This window comes from Muntiacus reevesi, chromosome 3 (genome assembly GCF_963930625.1).
Source record: "Muntiacus reevesi chromosome 3, mMunRee1.1, whole genome shotgun sequence".
NCBI classification, from domain to species: domain Eukaryota; kingdom Metazoa; phylum Chordata; class Mammalia; order Artiodactyla; family Cervidae; genus Muntiacus; species Muntiacus reevesi.
In genome coordinates this window covers 259,736,146-259,758,835 of record NC_089251.1, presented here as the reverse complement: position 1 = coordinate 259,758,835, position 22,690 = coordinate 259,736,146, and the positions used below count along the sequence as shown (strand labels likewise).

The window sequence follows — 22,690 nt, the reverse complement described above, 5'->3', positions numbered from 1 at the left end:
ACAGATGCAATTGAATGTGTATTGAATTTTGTTTTTTAATGTAATATCATGAAGATATCAATTAAGCCTGACTTCTGTTGTATCATTTAGGATCTTCTTGCCTCATTGATTTTTCTATCTAGAAGATCTATCCATTGATGTGAGTAGTTTTAAGGTTTCCTACTGTTATTGTATTCCCATCAAAATCCCCTTATGTCTGTTAGTATTTGTTTTATATATTCGGGTGCTCCTATATTAGGTGTGGGCTTCCCTTGTAGCTCAGTTGGTAAAGAATCTGCCTGCTGTGCAGGAGATCTGGGTTCGATCCCTGGTTTGGGAAGATCCCCTGGAGAAGGAAACGGCAACCCACTCCAGTATCCTTGCCTGGAAAGTCTCATGGACAGAGGATCCTGGTGGGCTGCAGTCCATGGGGTTGCAAAGAGTCGGGCAAGACTGAGCGACTAACACAACAGCAATAATAGGTGCATATATGTTGATGAGTGTAAAATCCTCTTGTATTGACCCTTTTATCATTATATAATGTCCTTCTTTATCTCTCTTTATGGCTTTTGTTTTAAAGTCTATTTTGTCTGATATAAGTATTGCAACTCCCACTTTCTTATCATATCGATTTGCATGAAATATTTTTTCATCCCTTCACTTCAGTCTCTGCATGTCCTCTGCCCTAAGTGGGTCTCTGATAGGCAGCATATTGTAGGCTGCTTTTTTTAATCCAGTCTGCCACTCTTTTGATTGAAGCATTCAATATCTTGACATTTAAGGCAATTATTGACACATATGTATTTATTGCCATTTCAAACCTTGTTTTCCAGGTGATTCTGTTTCTTCTTTGCTTCTTTTTGCCTTTTTGTGTGTGTGTGGTTTGATTATTCATTTTACGCTTGTATTCTCTTTTTGGTTTTTGTAAAATCTATTCTATGTTTTTGATTTGTGGTGCCCTGTTTTTCAAGTATGTTAACCCCTTCCTATATCTACTTGCTTTAGGCTGATAGTCATATAGGCCCAAGTGAAAGTGGCTCAGTCATGTCTGTCTCTTTGTGACCCCAAAGACCATACAGTCCATGGAGTTTTCCAGGCCAGAATACTGGAGTAGGTAGCCATTCCCTTCTCCAGGGATTCTTCCCAACCCAGGGATTGAACCCAGGTCTCCTGCATTACAGATGGATTCTTTACCAGCTGAGTCACCAGGGAAACCCAAGAATACTAGAGTGGGTAGCCTATCCCTCCTCCAGTGGATCTTTCCCACCGAGGAATCAAACCGTGTCTCCTGCATCACAGGCAGATTCTTTACCAGCTGAGTTACCAGGGAAGCCATTCTAAAAAAAAACCAAAAAAAAACTATACTTTTTACTCTCTTTCCCCACATTTTATGATTTTGATATCCTTTTTTTTTTTTTTTTTAACATCTTCATGTTTAGTCTTTTGCTGTTTCCTGCGATTATCATTGCTGTCACAAGTAGTTTTTCCTTTTTGATCTGTGTACTGGCTTATTTAAGTGCATTACTTCCCAGTTGTAATTTTCTCCTTCTTATATCTTCTTGCTTTATTTTTCTTTAGAGATGATCTTTCAATATTTTTAAATAATAAGTTTAGTATTGCTGTATTCCAGTTTTTGCTTGTCTGAGAAATTATTTCTCCTCCTAAATGATAATCTTGCTGGGTAGATTATTCTAAGTTGAAGATTTTTCCCTTTCAAGCTCTTTGAATATATTTTTGAATATATTCAAATATATTTGAATGTATATTTTGAATATATCTTGCAATTCCCTTCTGGCCTGCAATGTTTCTGTAGAGAAATCAGCTGATAGCCTTTTAAGAGTCCCGTGTAATTAACATTTTTCTTGCTGATTTTAGAATTCTGTTTAACTTTTGACATTTTTATTATGTCTTGGTGTAGGTCTGTTGGGTTCATTTTGCTTGAGGCCCTCTATGTTTCCTGTATCTGGATATCTGGTTTCTCCTTTAGGTTTGGGAAATTTTCAGTTATATTTCTTCAAATACATTTTTAATCCCCTTTCTTTCTTCTCCTCCTGGAATCCCTATTGTGCACAGATTGGCACACTTTATATTATCCCATAGGCCTCTTATATTGCTTTTATTTTTTTATTTGGCTTTCTGTCTGCTGTTTTGGTTGGATAATTTCCTTTATTCTATCTTCCAGATCACTTATTCTTTCATCTGCATTGTTCATTCTGCTGTTCATTGACTTTAGCTCATCTTTTGTCTCAGCAAACGATTTTTCTAATTTCTCTTGGCTCCTCCTTTTTTTCCCCTTTTACAATAACTTGCATTTCTGTTAATAGCCTTACTTAATTCTTTCAGTATTTTCATTTCCTCTTTTTTGAACTCAGTGTCTATCAGCCTGAAGAGGTCTGTTTCATTGCTTGTTCCTTCAGGGAAATTCTCTTGGTCTTTCACCTGGAAGTCATTCCTCTGCTTCTTCATTTTGCTTATATTTCTCTTAGTCTCTGAGCCTAAGAGAAACAAATATCTATTGTAGTCGAGGGGCTCTATTTATATGCAGGTGCATACCTGTGTATCTTGTGTGAGTTTAATATCTTTTTGGAATGTGGACTGTATTTGGTTTAGATGCTTGCCTCTCTTTCCTCAGTATGTGCTGGCTATTATCCTCTTGCTAGGGGGTGTGCAGACACTTGGTCCGTGCCTGCTCCCGGGTAGGTGGGGATAGCAGCTGGCACCCAGTCCTGGGACTCCTGGCAACAGCAGTGATCAGCACCTGCTTCTGGAGTCCAGGGTGTCAGAGGCAGCGCACACCTCCCCTCCCCCGAGCTCACGCAGGCAGGGTCCTGCTGCCTGAGAGCACATGCATGTGGAAAAAACAGTGTCTATGAAGTTCCAGCCCTGTCCTCACACACCTCATCTCCTTGCCTTTCCGGCAGGCCCACATTTCTTCCCGTCCTCCCTTAGTTGTGACGTATCACACCCTGGCCCCCTCAAACTGTATCCACAGTCCTCTGTCAGGGTCTAACTCTGAAACCCGAGCCTCAGCACCCGTCTCCTCCTGCCTGCCCCAGGGATGCTCACCGCACGCTGGGGAGGGCCCGGGGGTGCCACCACCTGAGGTCTCTCTGCTTTGCCTTCCACAAACTGATGGCTGTGTTCTCTGAGGTTCTCCCTCTGTCCCGACTGATTTCCCCTCCTCTCAGGGTGGGGAAACATCTCCTCTTTCACAGCTCTCTCCCTGAGGTGCAAGTCCCATCTGATTCCTCTTTGTCTTTTCTCTTTTTTTTGCTTTGTCCTACCCAGTTACTTGGAGATTTTCTTGCCCTTTTGGAAGGCTGAGGTCTTCAGCTTAAAGTAGCTTAAAAAGTAGTTGTTCTATGAGAATCACACTACATGTAGATGTATTTTTGATGTATTTGTGGGAGAAGGTGAGCTCCATGTCCTCCTCCTCTGCCATCTTGATCTGATCCCCAAAAGAAATAATTATTATTCCCACTTCCTCTGATCGCATCTCCCATAGTATTTTTTTCCCACTTACTCTAGGAGAGGAAAGCAATCTAATCATAGAAAGAGGTGTCTGCGTCCCCTTACTGTAGGTACACCCAAACTTCCCCAGTGATCTTGTCCCCCCTCTGAAACATCTGAGAAGAGTACCAGTAAAGTGCTCCTTGACCTCCACAAGGGGTGAGGTGAGTTAATAGCACCCTTCAATAACACCCCCTCCCCAGAAGGAGCACTTCTCTGCTTCCCTGTTGTCTTCTTAGATTAATGAAATGGGGAGTGGGGTGAATTTAACACCAGTTCTGCAAAAAGGTTGCTCTCAACCAACCCTTCAAAGAGATGGTTGATACCTGATAACTGAGGGTGCTCTGGACTTAAAACACATGTGTTTTATTCTTCTACAGACTTGAGTCTTCAGGCTACCAGAAAACCTCCTACTCAACATTTTGGCCCATTCTTTTACAAGTTTTAGAATACATTCAAAATATCAGTGAAGAGATCAAGAAAATGTTAATTCTTAGAAACAATTTTTTTCTGAAGGAAATGGTGTGATCAAATACTTCTAATTTGTAAAACATTTTAGAGTAATAAAAATGTAGGAAACTACTAGAATGAGGATGTTTAGATTCCTTTGATTCTTGAATCACTGAATAATGGGTTCATAAAATCCTCTTCTTCATGCCTTGCTGTTAAATTATTCTAAGTAGCTGAGTAGTTATTGCATTACATGAGATTTAATATGACATATGGGAGGCAAACTATACAGGAGAGCAGCTGAGTTTACCCGGTTTGTCAAATCCCCTAAACAATTTGAGTGGTTCTCCTCTTTCCCCAATTCCTAATGATCCTGATTAAAAAAAAAAAAAAGCACAGTAGTTGCTGTAAGGAGAACTCTAGCATCTGGAGGCCTACACCTTGATAATTAGCTAACATGGTGCATTGATGAATCAGCTTTTAATGGGAGATAATCCAATTGGTTAAACAGTTGAATCACAAAAGCAATAATTTATAAATTTATAATGTATTTACCCCCTGATAACTTATAAATTTGCTCAGTGTACAGTCATAGGTCAATAGCTAATAATTTGCCTGGTCTGTGCTTTTCCTTTGTGCCACCTTCAGCCTTACCATATTGCTGTTATCAACATTGTCAGAGCCACATAACACGAGGAAACGGAATGAAGTTTACAGAAATGTGAAGAGTCACGGCCTGAACCAAGATCTCCCAATTTTTGCTTCTTTCTTTGTAATATATTTATTGAAAATCTACATTGTGAAACAGGGGAAAAAATTAGTAATGAAGTTAACATAGACACAATTATTTGCCACTTATTTTTAAGTAAGATTCTACTTACAAAAAATAAAATTATATTTGAGATGTAAACTGAAAGTCATATTTATGAAATTTAAAAGGAGACACCGAAGTCACTGTCTTATTTTCTTTCAACTCTGCTACATATACAAGTTTGTTTGTTAAAACCTAATATTCTTAAACAGAGTTGATATTTTACTCATATTTTATTTATTACACAAATAATGACACCAATGGAAGTATTTCCTCACCCTCCCTATTGTTTCTTGACCATCTCACCTTTGCCTGTAGCTTCAAACAGTCGTTTGAAATTCCCCAAACCTCTACTGCCTGCATTGGATTTAACATCTGATCTGACCCCAATAACCCAAGATGGATTCAGAGGTGCACAGGAAACCTCCTAGATATCCTACTGATCCTTTTAACTTGGAATATCCAAAAGAAAATGGCAGGTCTCCTCGCAAGCCTTCCCTTGGTCATCTAGTTACCCCAATAATCAATAATCAACATCAAATGAAAAATTAATGTGAATATATGTAAAACATATTAATATTTAAACAATTCTGTATTTAGTGGTCACAAGTCTTTTAGAAGTTACTGAAGTCAGAGAAAGAAATGCAAAAAAGCAAAATGGCCATCTGAGGAGGCCTTACAAATAACTGAAAAGAAGCCAAAAGCAAAGGAGAAAAGGAAAGATATACCCACTTGATTGCAAACTTCCAAAGAATAGCAAGGAGAGATCAGAAAGCCTTCCTCAGTGATCAGTGCAAAGAAATAAGAGGAAAATAATAAAATGGGAAAGACTAGAGATCTTGTCAAGAAAATTAGAGATACCAAGGGAACATTTCATGCAAAGATGGACTCTATAAAGGACAGAAATGGTATGAACCTAACAGAAGAGAAGATATTAAGAAGAGGTGGCAAGAATACACAGAAGAACTGTACAAAAAAGAACTTCATGACCCAGAAAATGATGCTGTGCTCACTCACCTACAGCCTGACATCCTGGAATCCGAAGTCAAGTGGGCCTTAGGAAGCATCACTATGAACAAAGCTAATGGAGGTGATGGAATTCCAGTTGAGCTATTTCAAATGCTAAAAGATGATGCTGTGAAAGTACTACACTCAATATGCCAGCAAATTTGGAAAACGCAGCAGTGGCCACAGGACTGGAAAAGATCAGTTATCATTCCAATCCCTAAGAAAGGCAATGCCAAAGAATGCTCAAACTATTGCACAATCACACTCCTATCACACACTAGTAAAGTAATGGTCAAAATTCTCCTAACCAGCCTTTAACAATACGTGAACTATGAAATTCCAGATGTTCAAGCTGTAAGTTTTAGAAAAGGCAGAGGAACCAGAGATCAAATTGCCAACATCTGCTGGAACATCGAAAAAGCAAGAAAGTTCCAGAAAAACATCTGCTTTATTGACTATCAAAGACTTTGACTGTGTGGATCACACAAACTGTGGAAAATTCTTAACGAGATGGGAATACAAGACCACCTGAACTGCCTCCTGAGAAATCTGTATGCAGTCCAAGAAGCAACAGTTAGAACCAGATATGGAACAACAAACTTGTTCCAAATCAGGAAAGGAGTATGTCAAGGCTGTATATTGTCACCCTGCTTACTTAACTTATATGCAGAGTACATCATGAGAAATGCTGGGCTGGATGAAGCACAAGCTGATAACCTCAGATATGCAGATGCTGCTGCTAAGTTGCTCCAGTCGTGTCCAACTCTGTGCGACCCCATAGACCACAGCCCACCAGGCTCCTCTGTCCCTGGGATTCTCCAGGCAAGAATACTGGAGTGGGTTGCCATTTCCTTCTCCAATGCATGCATGCATGTATGCTAAGTTGCTTCAGTTGTGTCCAACTCTGTGCGACCCCATGGACAGCAAGCAGCCCACCAGCCTCCTCTGTCCATGGGGTTCTCCAGGCAAGAATACCAGAGTGGGCTGCCATTTCCTTCTCCCACCCTTATGGCAGAAAGTGACAAAGAACTAAAGAGCCCCTTGATGAAAGTAAAAGAAGAAAGTGAAAAAGTTGGCTGAACACTCAACATTCAGAAAACTAAGATCACGGCATCTGATCCCATCACTTCATGGCAAATAGATGGGGAAACTGGAAACAGTGGCTGACTTTACTTTTTTAGGCTCCAAAATCACTGTGGATGGTGATTGCAGCCATGAAATTAAAAGATGCTTACTCCTTGGAAGGAAAGTTATGACCAACCTAGATAGCATATTAAAAGCAGAGACATTACTTTGCCAACAAATGTCCATCTACCATGAGGGGGAACTAAGATAGCGGAGGAATAGGACGGGGAGACCACTTTCTCCCTTACAAATTCATCGGAAGATCATTTGAACAGTGAGCAAACTCCACAAAACAACTTCTGATCGCTAGCAGAGGACATCAGACACCCAGAAAAGCAGCCCATTGATTTCGAAAGTAGGTAGGACAAAATACAAACATCCATCTAGTCAAAGCTAAGGTTTTTCCAGTAGTCATGTATGGATGTGAGAGTTGGACTATAAAGAAAGCTGAGCACTGAAGAATTGATGCTTTGAACTGTGGTGTTGGAGAAGACTCTTGAGAGTCCCTTGGACTGCAAGGAGATTCAACCAGTCTATCCTAAACGTGATCAGTCGTGAGTGTTCATTAGAAGGACTGATATTGAAGCTAAAACTCCAATACTTTGGCCACCTGATGCGAAGGGCTAACTCATTTGAAAAGACCCTGATGCTGGGAAAGATTGAAGGTGGGAGGAGAAGCGGATGACAGAGGATGAGATGACTGGATGGCATCAATGAGATGACTCAATGGACATGAGTTTGGGTAAACTCCGGGAGTTGGTGATGGACAGGGAGGCCTGGTGTGCTGCGATTCACGGGGTCGCAAAGAGTCAGACACAACTGAGCGACCGAACTGAACTAACTGAAGTTAGAAGTCGGGGGTTTCAAGGTAGTATTTATTTCACGATGCTGGATATTAGAGATGAATTTAAACTGAATAAATTCACTTTAAAATATTTTCTACATAAAACAAATCTTTATTCTCCAAACTGAAATATGGGGATAAATAAAAATTATTTTGTATGTAATGCATATTGTTTAATAGTTACAATTCCACTTTTCATTACAGTATTTAGGAAATGTTCTTAACTAAGATGTTCAAGTATAATAAGCCCAGAGACTCCCAAGAATGTAATTATCTGGTTTGTTTTGAATCAGACTGTCTGGAGTTAGTCTAGTGTTTTAATAAGGTCTACAGGGATTAGAACTAGTAAATATATGAATTATGAAACTTCTAGTCAACTAAAGAACATACGAAGGAAAAAAAACACTAAATCATGTGGGAAATTTGAATATCCCTACAAGACTGTAGAATATTTACAAGCATAGCAAATGTAGGTTTGAAAAACAGGAAATATAGGGTACAATCAAGAGAGGTTTTGCCACCAAAGATTTGAAAAATACCATTTACTTCTCAACATGAAAAACTTTCCGAACAGAAATAGATAGTCATCTACTATAGCAAAACGGAGAAAAATTGTATTGCAATGTTTTGACAGACACCACAGATCATTTTAAAATGTGATCTTTAAGCTTAGCTATCTTAGAAAAAAAAGTTACTTTTCCCCTAAGAAACTTTCCATATGTATCTAATGATAATGTTTCTCCATCATTTATCATTGATTTTATTAATACTAATTTTTTGGTACTTAACATTGTAAATTGCAATTGTTAAGAAGTGAGTTTTTCTCTAGCCAAACTGAAAATGATTTTATCAAAAAAAGTAAACTCACTGGACAGAGTCCGGTTCCAGGTCCACAGTTCCAAATTAAACAGAGGCTCAAAGTAAAGGCAAAAGAAAACAAGTCAAAGGAAAAACATTTGATAGAGAAAATGTATCAAAACCAAAGACAAAAGAAATGAACCCCAACCCCAGAATTGGTTTAGAGAGCTTACTGTTGGAATTAAGTTGTCTCACTGCATATTAGGATAAAGAGATCCATCTATAAAAAGAAAGCTAAAAGGTGATTTTATGAAGCCTAGATAAAGCAGCACCGCTATATAGTTTAATATTTTTCCAGCATGTAGTTGAAGGATCCCTGATTAGCTGTCAAATACCTCCTAACTCCCTTTCCTTTCCTATAGTTCCTACACATTAATTTCCCTTGCAAATATGATGAACAACTCGTGAACTTCAATCTCTTTGGCAGCTAAATTTCTCATTGTGATTTATGAAATCTTATTTTCTATTACAACCAATTCCATGTGAGTTTGGGTCTTGCATGACTCCTCCTGGGGTTGCATTATTTCTGTTAAAACTCCATACTCTCTTAGATGGAGACCAGGCCCTGACAAAGTCTATGGCCTGGCTTGCCCTTGGGAGGGATCCAAACTGAAGTGTCTATTTCAACTCCAGTGTTGAGGGTTATAATCTCCATTGTATTTGTGAGTGGATTCAGAGCACAATTCCCATTAGAACTGACCAAAGTTATTTCTGGTACCATATTTATTTATATAAGTTGTACAAAATGCCTAAAAACATGGAAGTCAGGTTGTGTTGTTATTCGGTCACTCAGTCGTGTCCAACTTTTTGCTACCCCATGGACTGCAGCACACCAGGTTTCCCTGTACTTCACCATCTCCCGGAGTTTGCTCAGACTCATTGAGTTGATGATGCCATTCAACCATCTCATCCTCTGTTGTCCCCTTCTCCTCATGCCCTCAATCTTTCCCAGCATCGGGGTCTTTTCTAATGAGTCAGCTCTTCACATCAGGTGGCCAACATATTGAAGCATCAGTCCTTCCAATGAATATTCAGGGTTGATTTCCTTTAGGATTGACTCCTTGACTGATTTCCTTTAGGTGTGATCTCTTTGCTGTCCTAGGGACTCTCAAGAGTCTTCTTCAGAACCACAGTTCAAAAGTGTCAGTTCTTCAGCACTCAGCCTTCTTATGGTCCAACTCTCATATCCATACATGAGTACTGAAAAAACCATAGCTTTGACTAGAGGAACTTTTTCGGCAAAGTGATGTCTATGCTTTTTAATATGCTGTTTAGGTTGGTCATAGCTTTTCTTCCAAGGTGCAAGCATCTTTTAATTTCATGGCTTCAGTCACCATCTGCAGTGAATTTGGAGCCCAAGGAAACAAAATCTGAGACTGTTTCCACTTTTCTCCCCATCTATTTGCCATGAAGTGATGGAACTGGATGCCATGATGTTTTTTGAATGTTGAGTTTAAGGCAGCTTTTCTGCTCTCTTTCACCCTCATCAAGAGGCTCTTTAGTTCCTCTTTACTTTCTGCCACATGTGAGGTTGTTGATATTTCTCCTTGTAATCTTGATTCCAGCTTGAGCTTCATCCAGCCTGGCATTTCACATGATGTACTCTGCATTTAAGTTAAATAAGAGGGTGACAAAATACAGCCTTGATGTACACCTTCCCCAATGTTGTCTGGTTCTAACTGGTGCTTCTTGACCTGCATATAGATTTCTCAGGAGGCAGGTAAGGTGGTCTGATATTCCCATTTCTTTAAGAATTTTCTACAATTTGTTGTGACCCACACAGACAAAGGTTTTAGCCTAGTCAATGAAGCTGAAATACATGTTTTTCTGGAATTCTCTTGTTTTTTTCTATGATCTGGAAAAACCCAAATGAACTTTTTGGCCAACCCAATACATGAACCTAAGCGTTGTTCAACTAACTGAGCCAACAGCCTTAGTGTTATCATTAGTTTTAGGTTTAAAGCTAAAATATATATATATATTTTATTTTTTTTTTTTAAACGGGGGATGTGGGAGGGTGTACTCTGTTGTTTCTTACTTAGAATATAAAAACTGCAACTCCCAATATATCTGTCATATTATCTGGGCTTCCGCAGTGGCTCAGATGGTAAAGAATCTGCCTGCAGTACAGGAGACCGGGGTTTGATCCGTGGGCCAGGAAGATCCCCTGGAGGAAGGCATGGCTACCCACTCCAGTATTCTTGCCTGGAGAATCCCATGAAAAGGGTCTGGCAGGCTACAGTTCATGGGATTACAGAGTTGGACATGACTGAGAGACTAACACTTTCATCTTCATTACCTTGAAAAGTCTTCTCATCGAATGGAAAAATGACTTGTCTATATTCAGCTTTAATAGTCAAAATGTGAACTTTGGAGAACATGAAATACAAAGAGAAATCATGTTCATTATATAAACATAGGGTATTCAAATATTTATTTTACTATAGGGAGTGTAATCAAGAAAATAACTGAATATTCATCTTCCAGATTAAATAACAATTTAGGAAGGAATGTTTCATAGTTTACCCAAAGTAAAACAGTGCATCGGGTACATTTTTAGATTTTATTATCTTTAATGAACTGCTTAACATTTTTACAAATCTTCAGATTTTTAACATTTTCCAGCAGTAGATGTAGTAGTGATGGCATAAATACACTGAAAGGTGAGATTCCTCTGAGGAGAGAATACAAAAGATAGAAACACCTGGAAACAGAGGGCAAAATGTCAACTCTAGTTCTGAGATGGAAATTAACATAGTTAAATTCTTTACAACTCTAGTACATGGAGAAATGAGTAACTCATTCCCTATAAATGAATATGTAACTTTGAGCTTCACCTTCCTGGAAGTTTTGAGGGGCATTATTTGACCCAAAGATCCCCAAAACTTTTATGTATTGATACCAGAGGATTCAAACATACAGAGAGTGATCTGAAAATGATTGCCAAAGCAAAGAAGTGCTTTTATTCCTCAACATTTGTGACCTTCGTGGTATACTGTGTATTATAAAAGGGCATAATCCCTATACAATTGCATAAATGTCATACAAATGGATTTTACAAATTCAAGATCATATGTATTCAAAAATACATATAGCTGTGCTTTAGTAAATGAATCCATCAGTTCATTGAGGGATAATTTTGCTTTTAAGTTATATCCAAAGTATATACAAAGGATCCACAAATGTTAACAATTTGTGACTAAAATTCTCAAGGTTTTCATTTGCAAAAAACTATGGTGGTTTTCAATTTAAAAATTTTTAAGAAAGTTGTGAATATTGCCGGTTTATTATCACTTGGGTTAAGAAAAAGTAGATGGCTTCAGCTCTTTATCAGGAAATTTGTGAACTACTCACAAATGAGAAGTTACACATTTTGGATCATTAGAAAAAGATAAATTATCTATACCTCCCAATTGAGAACAGAATGTGCAGTGTATAAAAAAATAAGGTTTTATTCTGAAACCAATAAAAGTACTTCTAGAAAAGCCCTTGGGGATACATCTTCTCATTTCCTTTTCACAAGAATGAGTAAGTGGCATACCTTAATGGCACACCCTTATATCAAAGTGTGTATTCCATTACCAAGATGAGAGACTGAACATTTTTAAGGGTGGGAAAAATATACACTTAAAATGTCAAAGTTCAGTGTATTACTATATAGTTTCTAACTTCATTCCAACCTAGATTGAAAAAAGAATACACAAAGAGATGTTACTGGCATGCAAAATTCATTGTTCCAACGTGAAACACTAGGTCTACATTTTTAATAAAAACTGCACATCTGTTTAATTTGGCTAACAGAAAGAAAATGCACATTTAAGAAAGATGTTATTATATCCTTCTAATAAAGCAAGTCTATATCAAAGGCACTTCAGCAGAGCACTAACTCCTTAACCTTTTGCAAATCATTTTCATTTATGTCACCTTTAATACATCTTTCTGTGTAAAACCAGTAAGAAACTGCCTCTAATTTTGGACCTTATCACCCCTCCCTCAAAAAAGTAAATGTAGGTATTAACCAAAACATTTCTCTCTTCTACGGATTGGGGTAGAATATAGCAAACCTTTACCTAGATCTTTAAATTCTTTGGGTTAATACAGAAAGGAATGTTATCTGACAATTATATGCTTCAGAAATGGTTACAGGGAAAACCTGGCTGAAGTCTACTGTCTTGGGGGAAAAGCTGTTGTCTTTTGCTGTATATCTATCTACAGTTTGACCGAAGCTAATGTGGTTAATTTTAGTTCTTACAACTTGTTTATCTGCCTTGGGTCTCTGTGTTGCTCCCATCTTAATTAGTAGTGCATGAGAAATAAAGCAATTTAGTTTCATTCCCCCCTCCCCCAAGGAAAAGGGTAAGCTGCTTCAGACATTTGCCTTTATGGAAATTTTAAGAAAAATGAGATGAGTTGATTTTAATTAACAAAGCTTCATTTTTAGGACAAGAATGAAAATTCAGAGTTGAAAGCACTTAAAATTAAAAACGACTGTTGAACGTGTTCACACTAATTCTCTGCTATGATGAAAAGAATATATTATTTCCAAACCTGGAAAAAATGTCATATAACTTAAAAGCATTTAAGTGATTTAAGAAAAATCTTTTACTTTTCCTGTGAAATTGAAACTGTTGTTCCCAAACATTTTTTAGAATGTCAGCAATAAAAAAATCTGGATGTATACCTGGGATCCTGAAGGTATTCTTGAATCTCAAGAGAAATGGCATGTTTTTTCTGCTTGACATTTCAGAAAAAATTGAAATGTTTATTTCCTTTAGCTCCACATATTTTAAGTTTGGATGTTTATAAGAAACTTTCAGTTCATTGATTTCTTAAAATCAAGTTTAACAGTTTGAGTGGCTTTTTTTGAATAGAAGAAATATCTTAAAATGGATTTCAGTCTATATGTATCACTGAGCCTTAAAGATTGGGGAGGGGGAGGAATGATTTTTTTTTTTTTTAAAGACTGGTAAATATTTTTCTTGATAGCTAAGCTCACTTCCCTTTTGGTGATGGGGAAGGGGGTAAGAAATTTTTAAATAAAAATTCAGTATCAGAACATTCATTTCTCAGATTTCTAGATAAACTAACACCTTTTTATTCTGTGAAGTTTTATCCAAAAACAACCAAAGAGCTGGCATTTCCCTCTCTAACAACCAAGTAGCTTCTTGCCCATCTTAGGTGAGTATGGAATTTACTTTTGGGTTGATACAATATACATGCTGTTTAAAAATGAAAGAAAATGTGGTTTGGCCTTTGAACTCTAGAATAACATCAATCCAGAACATTCATCCAGTTATTTTCAAGTATGTGCAGTGGAGAATAAAATAGTAACATTTCACGAGAGTAATACAGTTTCATTTCTAAATGTTTCATAGGGGTTGTCAAAGCAGAAGCAATATTTTTGAAAGCAACTTTAGGAGTATACTTTTCACTGTTATTCTTCAGAGTCAGGGCTCAACTTGATGACTGAGCAACAATTTCGGATACTATTTTACATTTTGAACCCTCAGATACTTCAAATTCATCACCCAAAAAATAAATAAAAAGCAGAGGTCAGAAAAAAGCATTTCTTGGTATCTTTCTCACTACTGAATTACCATTTTACTATTTACTCTGCTTGAGACATGTCCAGGGACCATGAGATTGCTCAGTCTCAGCTTCTTCAGAAGTTCACACAGCAGTTTACAATAAAAAGCAAGAATAAACAGCACAAGACAACAGACACAACCACTCCTGGTGTTAATTTATGGGAATCAGTGGGCGTTCCTCTCGCTTCTTCCAGATGTTAGTTTTGCTATCTCTCTTGGCTAGTGGTGGTGGTCTGCCCCTTTTTTTAGTGGGGGATATATTGGCTTCAAAATCTTCAGCGGTGCTTTTTCTTCCTGGGGACTCTTCCCCAGGGTGCTCCATGATAGCTCCACTCCCTCCATCTAGGATGTGCCTTAAAGCTGGGTCCTCTGGAGAGCAGACAGTGGTTCCACTCTCACTACTGCTCAGGTCTAAGTCTTCTAAGTAAAGGATCTTAGGCTGATGCATGCTTTTGATGAACGTTTTCTCCCTCTCCAGTTTTCTACTTGAGTGGTGCTCATTCATGTCCACCCCAGAGTCCAGACTCGTGTCATTGCTCTGGGCTCTCTTGCCCTTTTTCAGGTCTATGAAGGAGTGCCTCACCTGTGCGACCGGCTTTCCATCAAGAGACACAAACCAGGCTCTGGGGTGGGGAGAGGGCTTTCCTTTGGACAGTTCTAGGAGGGTCTGTTCTGAAATTCCTTGAAGCTCTGATGAAAAGGGAGTCATTACAACAGCTTCATTTAGTGTTCCAGGGACAGAAACAGATTCGAGGAGGCTGTTTGAATACCGGCTCCAATCTGAAGTTTGGGATGGCAAACTCTGTTGACCTTCCAGTGGGATGTTCTCTTCCCTGGCATCTGGGGGCTGGGCATGAGAATGCATTGGCATTTTCGGTAATGTCTGTGTAAAGTTCTCTCTATTTACTGGCTCCATCAGTTGGCCATAGACTAACTGTCCCTTTCTCGGCAGAGTGGCTGACTTAGCAGGATGCAACTGCTCTGGAGTGGGGAAGAGGTCAGATGTTTGAAGGATGGCTATGGGCTGGCTGTAGATGTGCATGATCTGCTCTGGAATGTGGGAATGCCCATATGCCTCTTCATTACCTGTGAGATACCTCTTTTCCTCTTGCGTATCACCTAGAGACGAAGACATATTGTTGTTAACATGTTTAAGTTGTTTGGACCCTACATTGGACTCCAAAGACTGTGCTGGGTTTCTGGAGTAATTATTTTGATTGACTGACAGAAACGAAACATCTTCGTTGTAGATTTTTAAATTATCCCGAGTTTTCACCATGGAAACTCTTTCTTCTGCTTCCACCTTGGATGATTCCTTTTTCTGAGGGCTGTATGAGGAGCTTTTTGCATTGAATAACTGTGATTTGTCCTCAGTCTTTAATGCAACTTTGACTGAACTGATGTGATTTATGTGAGTTGTTGAAGTTGTCTGGTCTCTCTTGAGGACCTCAAGTTTAGTGGTATTTCTTTCTCTTTTCTGTGGAGTACCACACTTATCCCTAGAGTAGAAGAGAAGGCAAAAAAAAAAAAAAAGTTTCAAACTTATCTAGAAAGTTTCATTTAAAAAAAATGTATTTATATATATATATATAAAATGCTACTGTTAAAATATATCCATTTTTATTTTAATCTATATTTTAAATATCAAACCATTGCTTTCTACAAACTTTGTCATACACAGAACTTACATGACACTAAAATCAGACAGTTTGTGTTCACACTCATTACTATTGTTCTTACCTGCAGTAACAAAGAAGTACAGCAAAAAATCCAATGACAATGACTATTGTTCCTCCTAATATGGCTGTAAGAAATACTGTGTGGTAGGCAGTTATGTCCTTTGAATCTCCATTTATACCTGACCCTAAATAGTTCAAAATAAACAAAGAGAAAATATATTACTTTAGGTCAGACTTTCAACTGTGTCCTATCCTGGGTGAGGCAGATTAAAGATGTGTACACAGGTCTATTAATTTGTTCCCCTCCCACGGCAGGCTCCTCTGTGGATGGAAAATATTTTCCCTACCCCCGTTAGGCTTAATCAGTTGACTTGCTGTGCCCAGTGAAATATGAGCACCTTAAATGACTCTGTATAAATTGCCTGTCCTCTGCTAAGGTCTTCTATTAAGTGAAAAGTATATCCTAAAGTTTTGCTATTCTTTTAACCTAGGTTCTGGAATAAGAAAATAATCTTAAAATTGAACCAAGTCAAGCCCAACAGTCACAAAATGAAAGCAACAAATAGAGAGCAGGTTTATCTGTTACTGATGGCTGAGTGTTACAGAAAATGGTACCAAGATGCTAAAGTGCTGCTATTACAAAACTTAAAATATGTGACACTGGCTTCCAAGTCAAGCAGTAAGGAAATTGTTGCAGGAGGTAGTAAAAATAGTGACTGAAGTTATGGTAGCAAAATGTTTGCTGGAATAAAAAATATTTCTAATGAGAGCTTTGTGCAAAGAGGTTTTGAGATAGAATATAGTAAGTGTTGATATTAGCCACATTCAATTTAAAAAGAAAATTTAAAGATAAATTTTAAAAGAATTTGCTAAAGTAAACAGGGGTGAAAAGGCCAACGAGAGTGCAAAAATTAGGGGCCCTGAAAAATCAAAAGTTGTAACTCCTTCAGACAGGACTCTAGAATAACATGGCGCCATGATCCCCATAAGCTAAGCCCAGCAGAAGCATGGTGACCCATTATTCTTCTTTATGAGAAAACATATATACAATGTTGTGGTAACTACTTTGTTGTTTTTGTATAGTTGCTAAGTCATGTCTGACTCTTTTGCAACCCCATGGACTGTAGCCCGCCAGGTTCCTCTGTCCATGGGATATTCCAGGCAAGAACACTTGAGTGAGTTGCCATTTCCTTCTCCAGAGGATCTTCCTAACCCCAGGATCAAACCTGCATCACCTCCATTGCCAAGCAGATTGTTTACCAATGAGCCACCAAGGAAGCGCCTGGAATTAGCTTAACCACAGTAAAAGCAGACTAAGCGTGGGGATGATCAGTGGAGGTTCTGAAGATTCTGCATGAAAGTAGATGCAACTTACCTTGAGGTAATGTTTCAACATCACTAGGACTTAATTTTGCTCAGAAATGAATACAACAAGTCTACTGATTAGTCTCAACTGGATTCTAATGTGTATTTGGGGCGATGAGACACCTGATTTTCCGCTCATCTCAACCATAAGAAAAAGTCCAGCATGAGGCTTTCAACTTCACCAAGGACGCTGGAAAGACTAAGGACACATAAAGACTTAGACCCTTTAACTTTTACATCATCTAAGTTGACTAAAATATAGTGACATTAAAGGATTTGGGGAGAAGTGGTGTTTTGTTTATGCATTCAGACTCCGAAGCCAGAATGCCTGAACTGGAATCCTGGCTTCACCCTTTCTGTATGGTGTTGGGCAAGCTTCATTCACTTATGTCTCAGTGCACAGCTGTCATACTTGTTACGATTAAATAAAATATTGAGAACAGTGTCTAGCACACGATAAGCACTCAGTAAATGTTGGCTATATTATACCACTGTTGTTAAATGAAATGTCAAGATTATAGAAGAACGGGCACTCCAGTACTGAATACACTCTTAACTGGTAACAGATAATAAAATGTTTATCATATTGAGTAGGCAACCAAGCCCAGCATCGCACAATATGACATTTCTTCAAAGAAAAAAGGTAAGAGTAACAACTCTATCTGTAGATTACTATTTATGATCCAGAGCTGCAACAGAGTAAATAGTTAGACTATAACTGGGTGAAATTCAAGTTCTTCTCCAAAGCATATCTGAATATACGTTTTCACAATTGAGTAATGTAAGCAATTTTCACTCCACAGAATTCCAACAGAACTCACCTTTGGAATTAAAAGGCTGACACTGTTATATCTGTCCCAAATCTTAAGTGTATGACAACAGCAGAAAAGCATACAACTGCATGTGTGTATGTTAGTGTGTATGTGCATGCCCAAGAGAGGTTAGAAAGTTAGAAAATTACAGTAAATTTTCATTCTGATATTTGAAAATTAATGGTACTTGTTTAATTCTGTACTCAGCTATCTACTTACCTATAATAACATGTGAAAAACTAATTGATTTTAATTTCTTGCACTTAATATTGTTTCAAGGAATTCTAGAAATTGGTTTAAGATTTATTTTTAAAAACATATTTAGTAATATTATTAACCAAATTATAGCTTCAGCACACCAGACACTAACTAGCCCATCACAGAGCCAGTTTGATTTCACAGTAACATTTGCATCCTAAACTGTTTAGGGACATGAGTGATCCTCATATCCAACTCCTGCAATTTAGAAAAACGAAAACTAATACTCAGATGGGTAAGGACCCATTTCAAGCTCACCCTATTAATTACTGTCAGAGCCAGAACTACAATCAAATTAAAGTTATCTATATTTCTCATATGGACCTTTCAAAAGCATAACTAGACATTATCTAATAATCCTACATTTCTGTTAGTACTCTGATTCACACAAAATTGTTCCCAACATAAAAGCTAAAACAAAACTTCTATTTTCGAAAATTATTTAAGCTTTTATAATTCAGTCATCTTGCATAAATGGTATATTTTTAGTGGAAAGCACATTTCTCTGTAAAACTCAAGTGCTCCTGAGGTCATTTTCATCAGAAATGAAATAGCTTGGATTTAGTTGAGTTGGAGTATTAAATATTAATTGTTCTTTTTCATCAATATTTTATAGTTGCAAATTTAGAATAGGATAAGATCAGACAGCTGGCAAGACTGCATGATATTTTGCACCATAAACAACAAAAGCAATCACCCTCTGGTTTCTGAATAAACAAACTCATAACCACTACATTGAAACAAAAACAGAATATTCCTCATGATTATAATGGTTAACAGTTCATATTTCTTCTACTGGAATACTCTATTTTAGCTTCATTTTTGAAAAAAAGTCTTATTACCTTGCATGGTTTAAAAATCAAAGGGTGTCAAATGTTAAATGAAAATAAACTATATAAAAAGTTTCAAAAAACTCAAAAGCTTTCAAATAGGCAGCCATAACAAAGTGAGCCGATACACTGCTACTGAGAAATGGATGTAAAATGTTATCCGTATCCTGGATCAGGGCATGCACCAGGACTATATTGCTGAACAGCATGAAATAGCCAGGCTGCAGCTGCCTTTCAGCTGGAAGCCAAGACACTAGCTAAACCAAAAAAATTACTTCTGACACAATTAAAGATGAAGGAGGGACATATGCATTCAGCTTTTACACTTTCCCTAAACTTTACAAAAATGACACTTCTGTCTTGTTTTCATAAATACACATGTCCACAGGTTAAGGAAGAATGAGAACAAAGACAGGGGCAACAAGATGCTGACAGCTGGCGAGCTGACTTAGCAGAGCAGGCAGCAGGGAAAACCAAGAAGCAACTCAGCTTACACCAGCAAACACCCAGGAGGCCTAACGAGGTTGCCAGCCCACAGTGCAGTCAGTCTATACAACAGCAGGTTAGAGTATTTCTTTTTATAAGATGACTTAATGGATGAGATATGCAATGTTTGAGAACTGAGATATTTACACAATTCAAGATGTAGGATTTCTAAGTACAAAGTATACAGATAGACTGATACCAGTTAAATGAGGAAAAATGAAACACTTATTTCTCCTAGAATATAAGACCATTCCTAGCACACAGCTCTTGGTTTTTGCCCACCTTCTGTTCATATGTCAGGCCAATCTTCATTTGGGCCATCATCTGTCTTACCCTACGAACACTAGGGACACTATTATTCAACAATCCTTCCTCCTCCCCACCACACCCCCACCAAGGAAAATGCTCATGATCTAAGTCTGAAAATTCTTCATCCCTAGAAAGATCAGGAACAGTGTGAGGGAAAAACTGCAAAGGGTTAGGATCAACTACCTTGAAGCAGCAATCTTCCAAAGACAGAAAGCAGGTCTGATAACTGGGTCCTCTACGATTCCTGCCTTTTACACTCTGCTTTTTCAGCCTTCCCTAGGATCCTGCAAACGCCTGATATCCTAATATATGTTTCTAAATATCCAAAATCTGCTCCTGTTGTTTGCAATCAAAAGCTCTTAACTGATCTGGGTAGAATTCATTCATAAAAAGCAAACTAAGAAAATTCTTGATTTGAATAAACTTTGTACTTCAGATTCATCAGGTATTACAGTTGTAAAGGACCCTAGAGTTCTGGACCTTAATCTTTCCCTATATATCTGGAAAAAATGAAATAAAGCTGAGATTAAGAGACTAGAAGCTTTTTCCAGTGTAATACAGTAAGTAGCAATGCTTAGAATAAAATGGGAAACTAATATCAGTTTCAGCATGGCTATTTGGATTTTTCTAAGTTTATATTGTTTCATTTTTACCATACCTCTAGTTCCTGGAAGTGGAGCTGCTATCCAGTAGCCCAAATGTGGTGCATCATATGTCCAAATCAAATGACTGTTATATTCCTTGACCATTCCCTGGCCATGATTTACCCACGCACCTAAAAAGGAAGGCAAATAAAAAGATATATAAGTTAGCTTATATATCTTGAATGCTAAAAGGAGTTTGCTGATAGTCATGTACAGAATACTTTGTAGGATATTTTCAAAGATGAAAACTGTGATGATATATTTTCATAGGATAATATATATATCATAATATATATTAAATAGAATAATTTGATTTGTTATGACCAAAGGATACAAAATAAATATAAATAAGCTTTACATCATATATAAAATCAATATAAATTTTATATAAATATAAAAAGGGTATCTACTTAGGGAAAATCATATTCTCCAAATAATGTCTAAATTGTTTATATTAAGATAAGTCTTAGTGAGTAATTAAATCCAAATTTATCAACAGATTGCTGTTACCTGCTCTGGGGTTCTGATTAAATGCTTATAGTGTGTGTTTTATGACCTTATTAATAATTTTATTAAACGCTGTTTTGTTCTAGTATTGCTGGCATGGTTCTTTTAGAACTAAATGTCTTAAAACTTTAAAAAAGTGCTATTCTGATTCAATTAAATATCAACCACAGAAAAAAGAATTCAGTAAAACCAGTATCTTTTATGAAATCCAGCATTACAAAGCTTGTTTATAAGTTTGGTCTAGGTTTGTATTTGGTTTACTGATCATTGTAATGATGTATATAGACAAACTTGAAATTATGGGAGTGAGTTAACCTGCTTTTTGAATAGTCACATTAAACTTAAGCAGTACATGTGATGAATTAATTCAAAAGTTCTGCCACTGGAAGGTACATGAGAAACACAAGCTTTTTTCAGGAGAAACAATCAGAAAGCAGAACTCAAAGCAGATATTCCTCTTTAAAGTGTCTTGAAACAATTCTCTCATTCAACAAGTCAGGGGATTGAGGCCAGAATAAGTCAAGTGACTTGTTCAACATCATATTGCTGGTAAATGAACCAGGTCTTACAGCTTTTAATCCAATGTTTTACAGTACTATACCACTGTGACTTATAATAAGACATTTATATATATGGTCTTAAATCCCCAGTCCTGGCACAGAGCTCCCAAAACCCTGTAATTCCCTACGTGATAAGATCCATAAAGGTGGAAAGAGTGTCTTTTCTTGTTGACAACAAGCCAATTTCAACCATGTCTGAGTTTATGTTAATGAGGTGAATTTTGGAAAGTCCCAGTGGATGGGGGCTGGTTGCCAGGGGAACCAATTGCATGTACCTTTCATCCCCACCCCCACACACCCCTATAGAGAAGGGAGAGGGGCTGGAGCTTGAATTCAATTGTCATTGTTCAAAGATTTAATCAAGCATGCCTACATAATGTGGCCTCCATAAAAGTCCCTGAACTGCAGGGTTCAGAGAGCAGAGCTGGTGAACACGTGGAGGTGCTAAGAAGGTGATGCACCCAGAGGAGAGAGCACTGAAGCTCCAAACCCCTTGCCCTGTGCACCTCTTTCATCTGGCTATCACCAAGTTGTATCCTTCTATAGAAAACCGATAACCTAGTTAGTAAACTATCTTCCTGTGAACTGTTCTAGCAAGTTACCAAACTTGAGGAGAGGGTCACAGAAGCCTCCAATTTATAGCCAACTGTGGCAGGAACATGGCTGATAAGCTGGGCTTGCAGTAGGCCTCTGGAGTTGCAGGTTGTGGGACCAAGCCTTTAACCTGTGGGATCTGACACTAACTCCAGACAGACAGGGTCTCAGTCAGTTCACTTCAGTCACTCAGTCGTGTCCAACTCTGCTACATCATGAACTGCAGCACACCAGGCGTCCCTGTCCAACACCAACTCCCAGAGTTTACTCAAACTCATGCCCACTGAGTCGGTGATGCCATCCAATCATCTCATCCTCTGTCGTCCCCTTCTCTTCCCACCTTCAATCTTTCCCAGCATCAGGGTCTTTTCAAATGAGTCAGCTCTTCACATCATGTGGCCAAAGTACTGTCGTTTCAGCTTCAGCATCAGTGCTTCCAATGAACACTCAGGACTGATTTCCTTTAGGATGGA

At 37.9% G+C, this 22,690-nt stretch overlaps 1 protein-coding gene across 1 annotated transcript in view; it reads right to left on the bottom strand.

Annotated features, from left to right (window-relative positions):
• Positions 1 to 11,134: 11,134 nt before the first annotated feature.
• The window catches only part of FAM171B (family with sequence similarity 171 member B), a 75,475-nt gene continuing 63,919 nt past the window's right edge, over positions 11,135 to 22,690 (bottom strand). The window contains exons 6-8 of the mRNA XM_065931897.1: positions 20,571 to 20,687; positions 15,914 to 16,037; positions 11,135 to 15,672 (exon numbers count right to left, since the gene is read on the bottom strand). Of these exons, the coding sequence (XP_065787969.1) occupies positions 14,325 to 15,672; positions 15,914 to 16,037; positions 20,571 to 20,687 (1,589 nt within the window). The 3' untranslated portion in view covers positions 11,135 to 14,324. The remainder of the gene's footprint in view (positions 15,673 to 15,913; positions 16,038 to 20,570; positions 20,688 to 22,690) is intronic.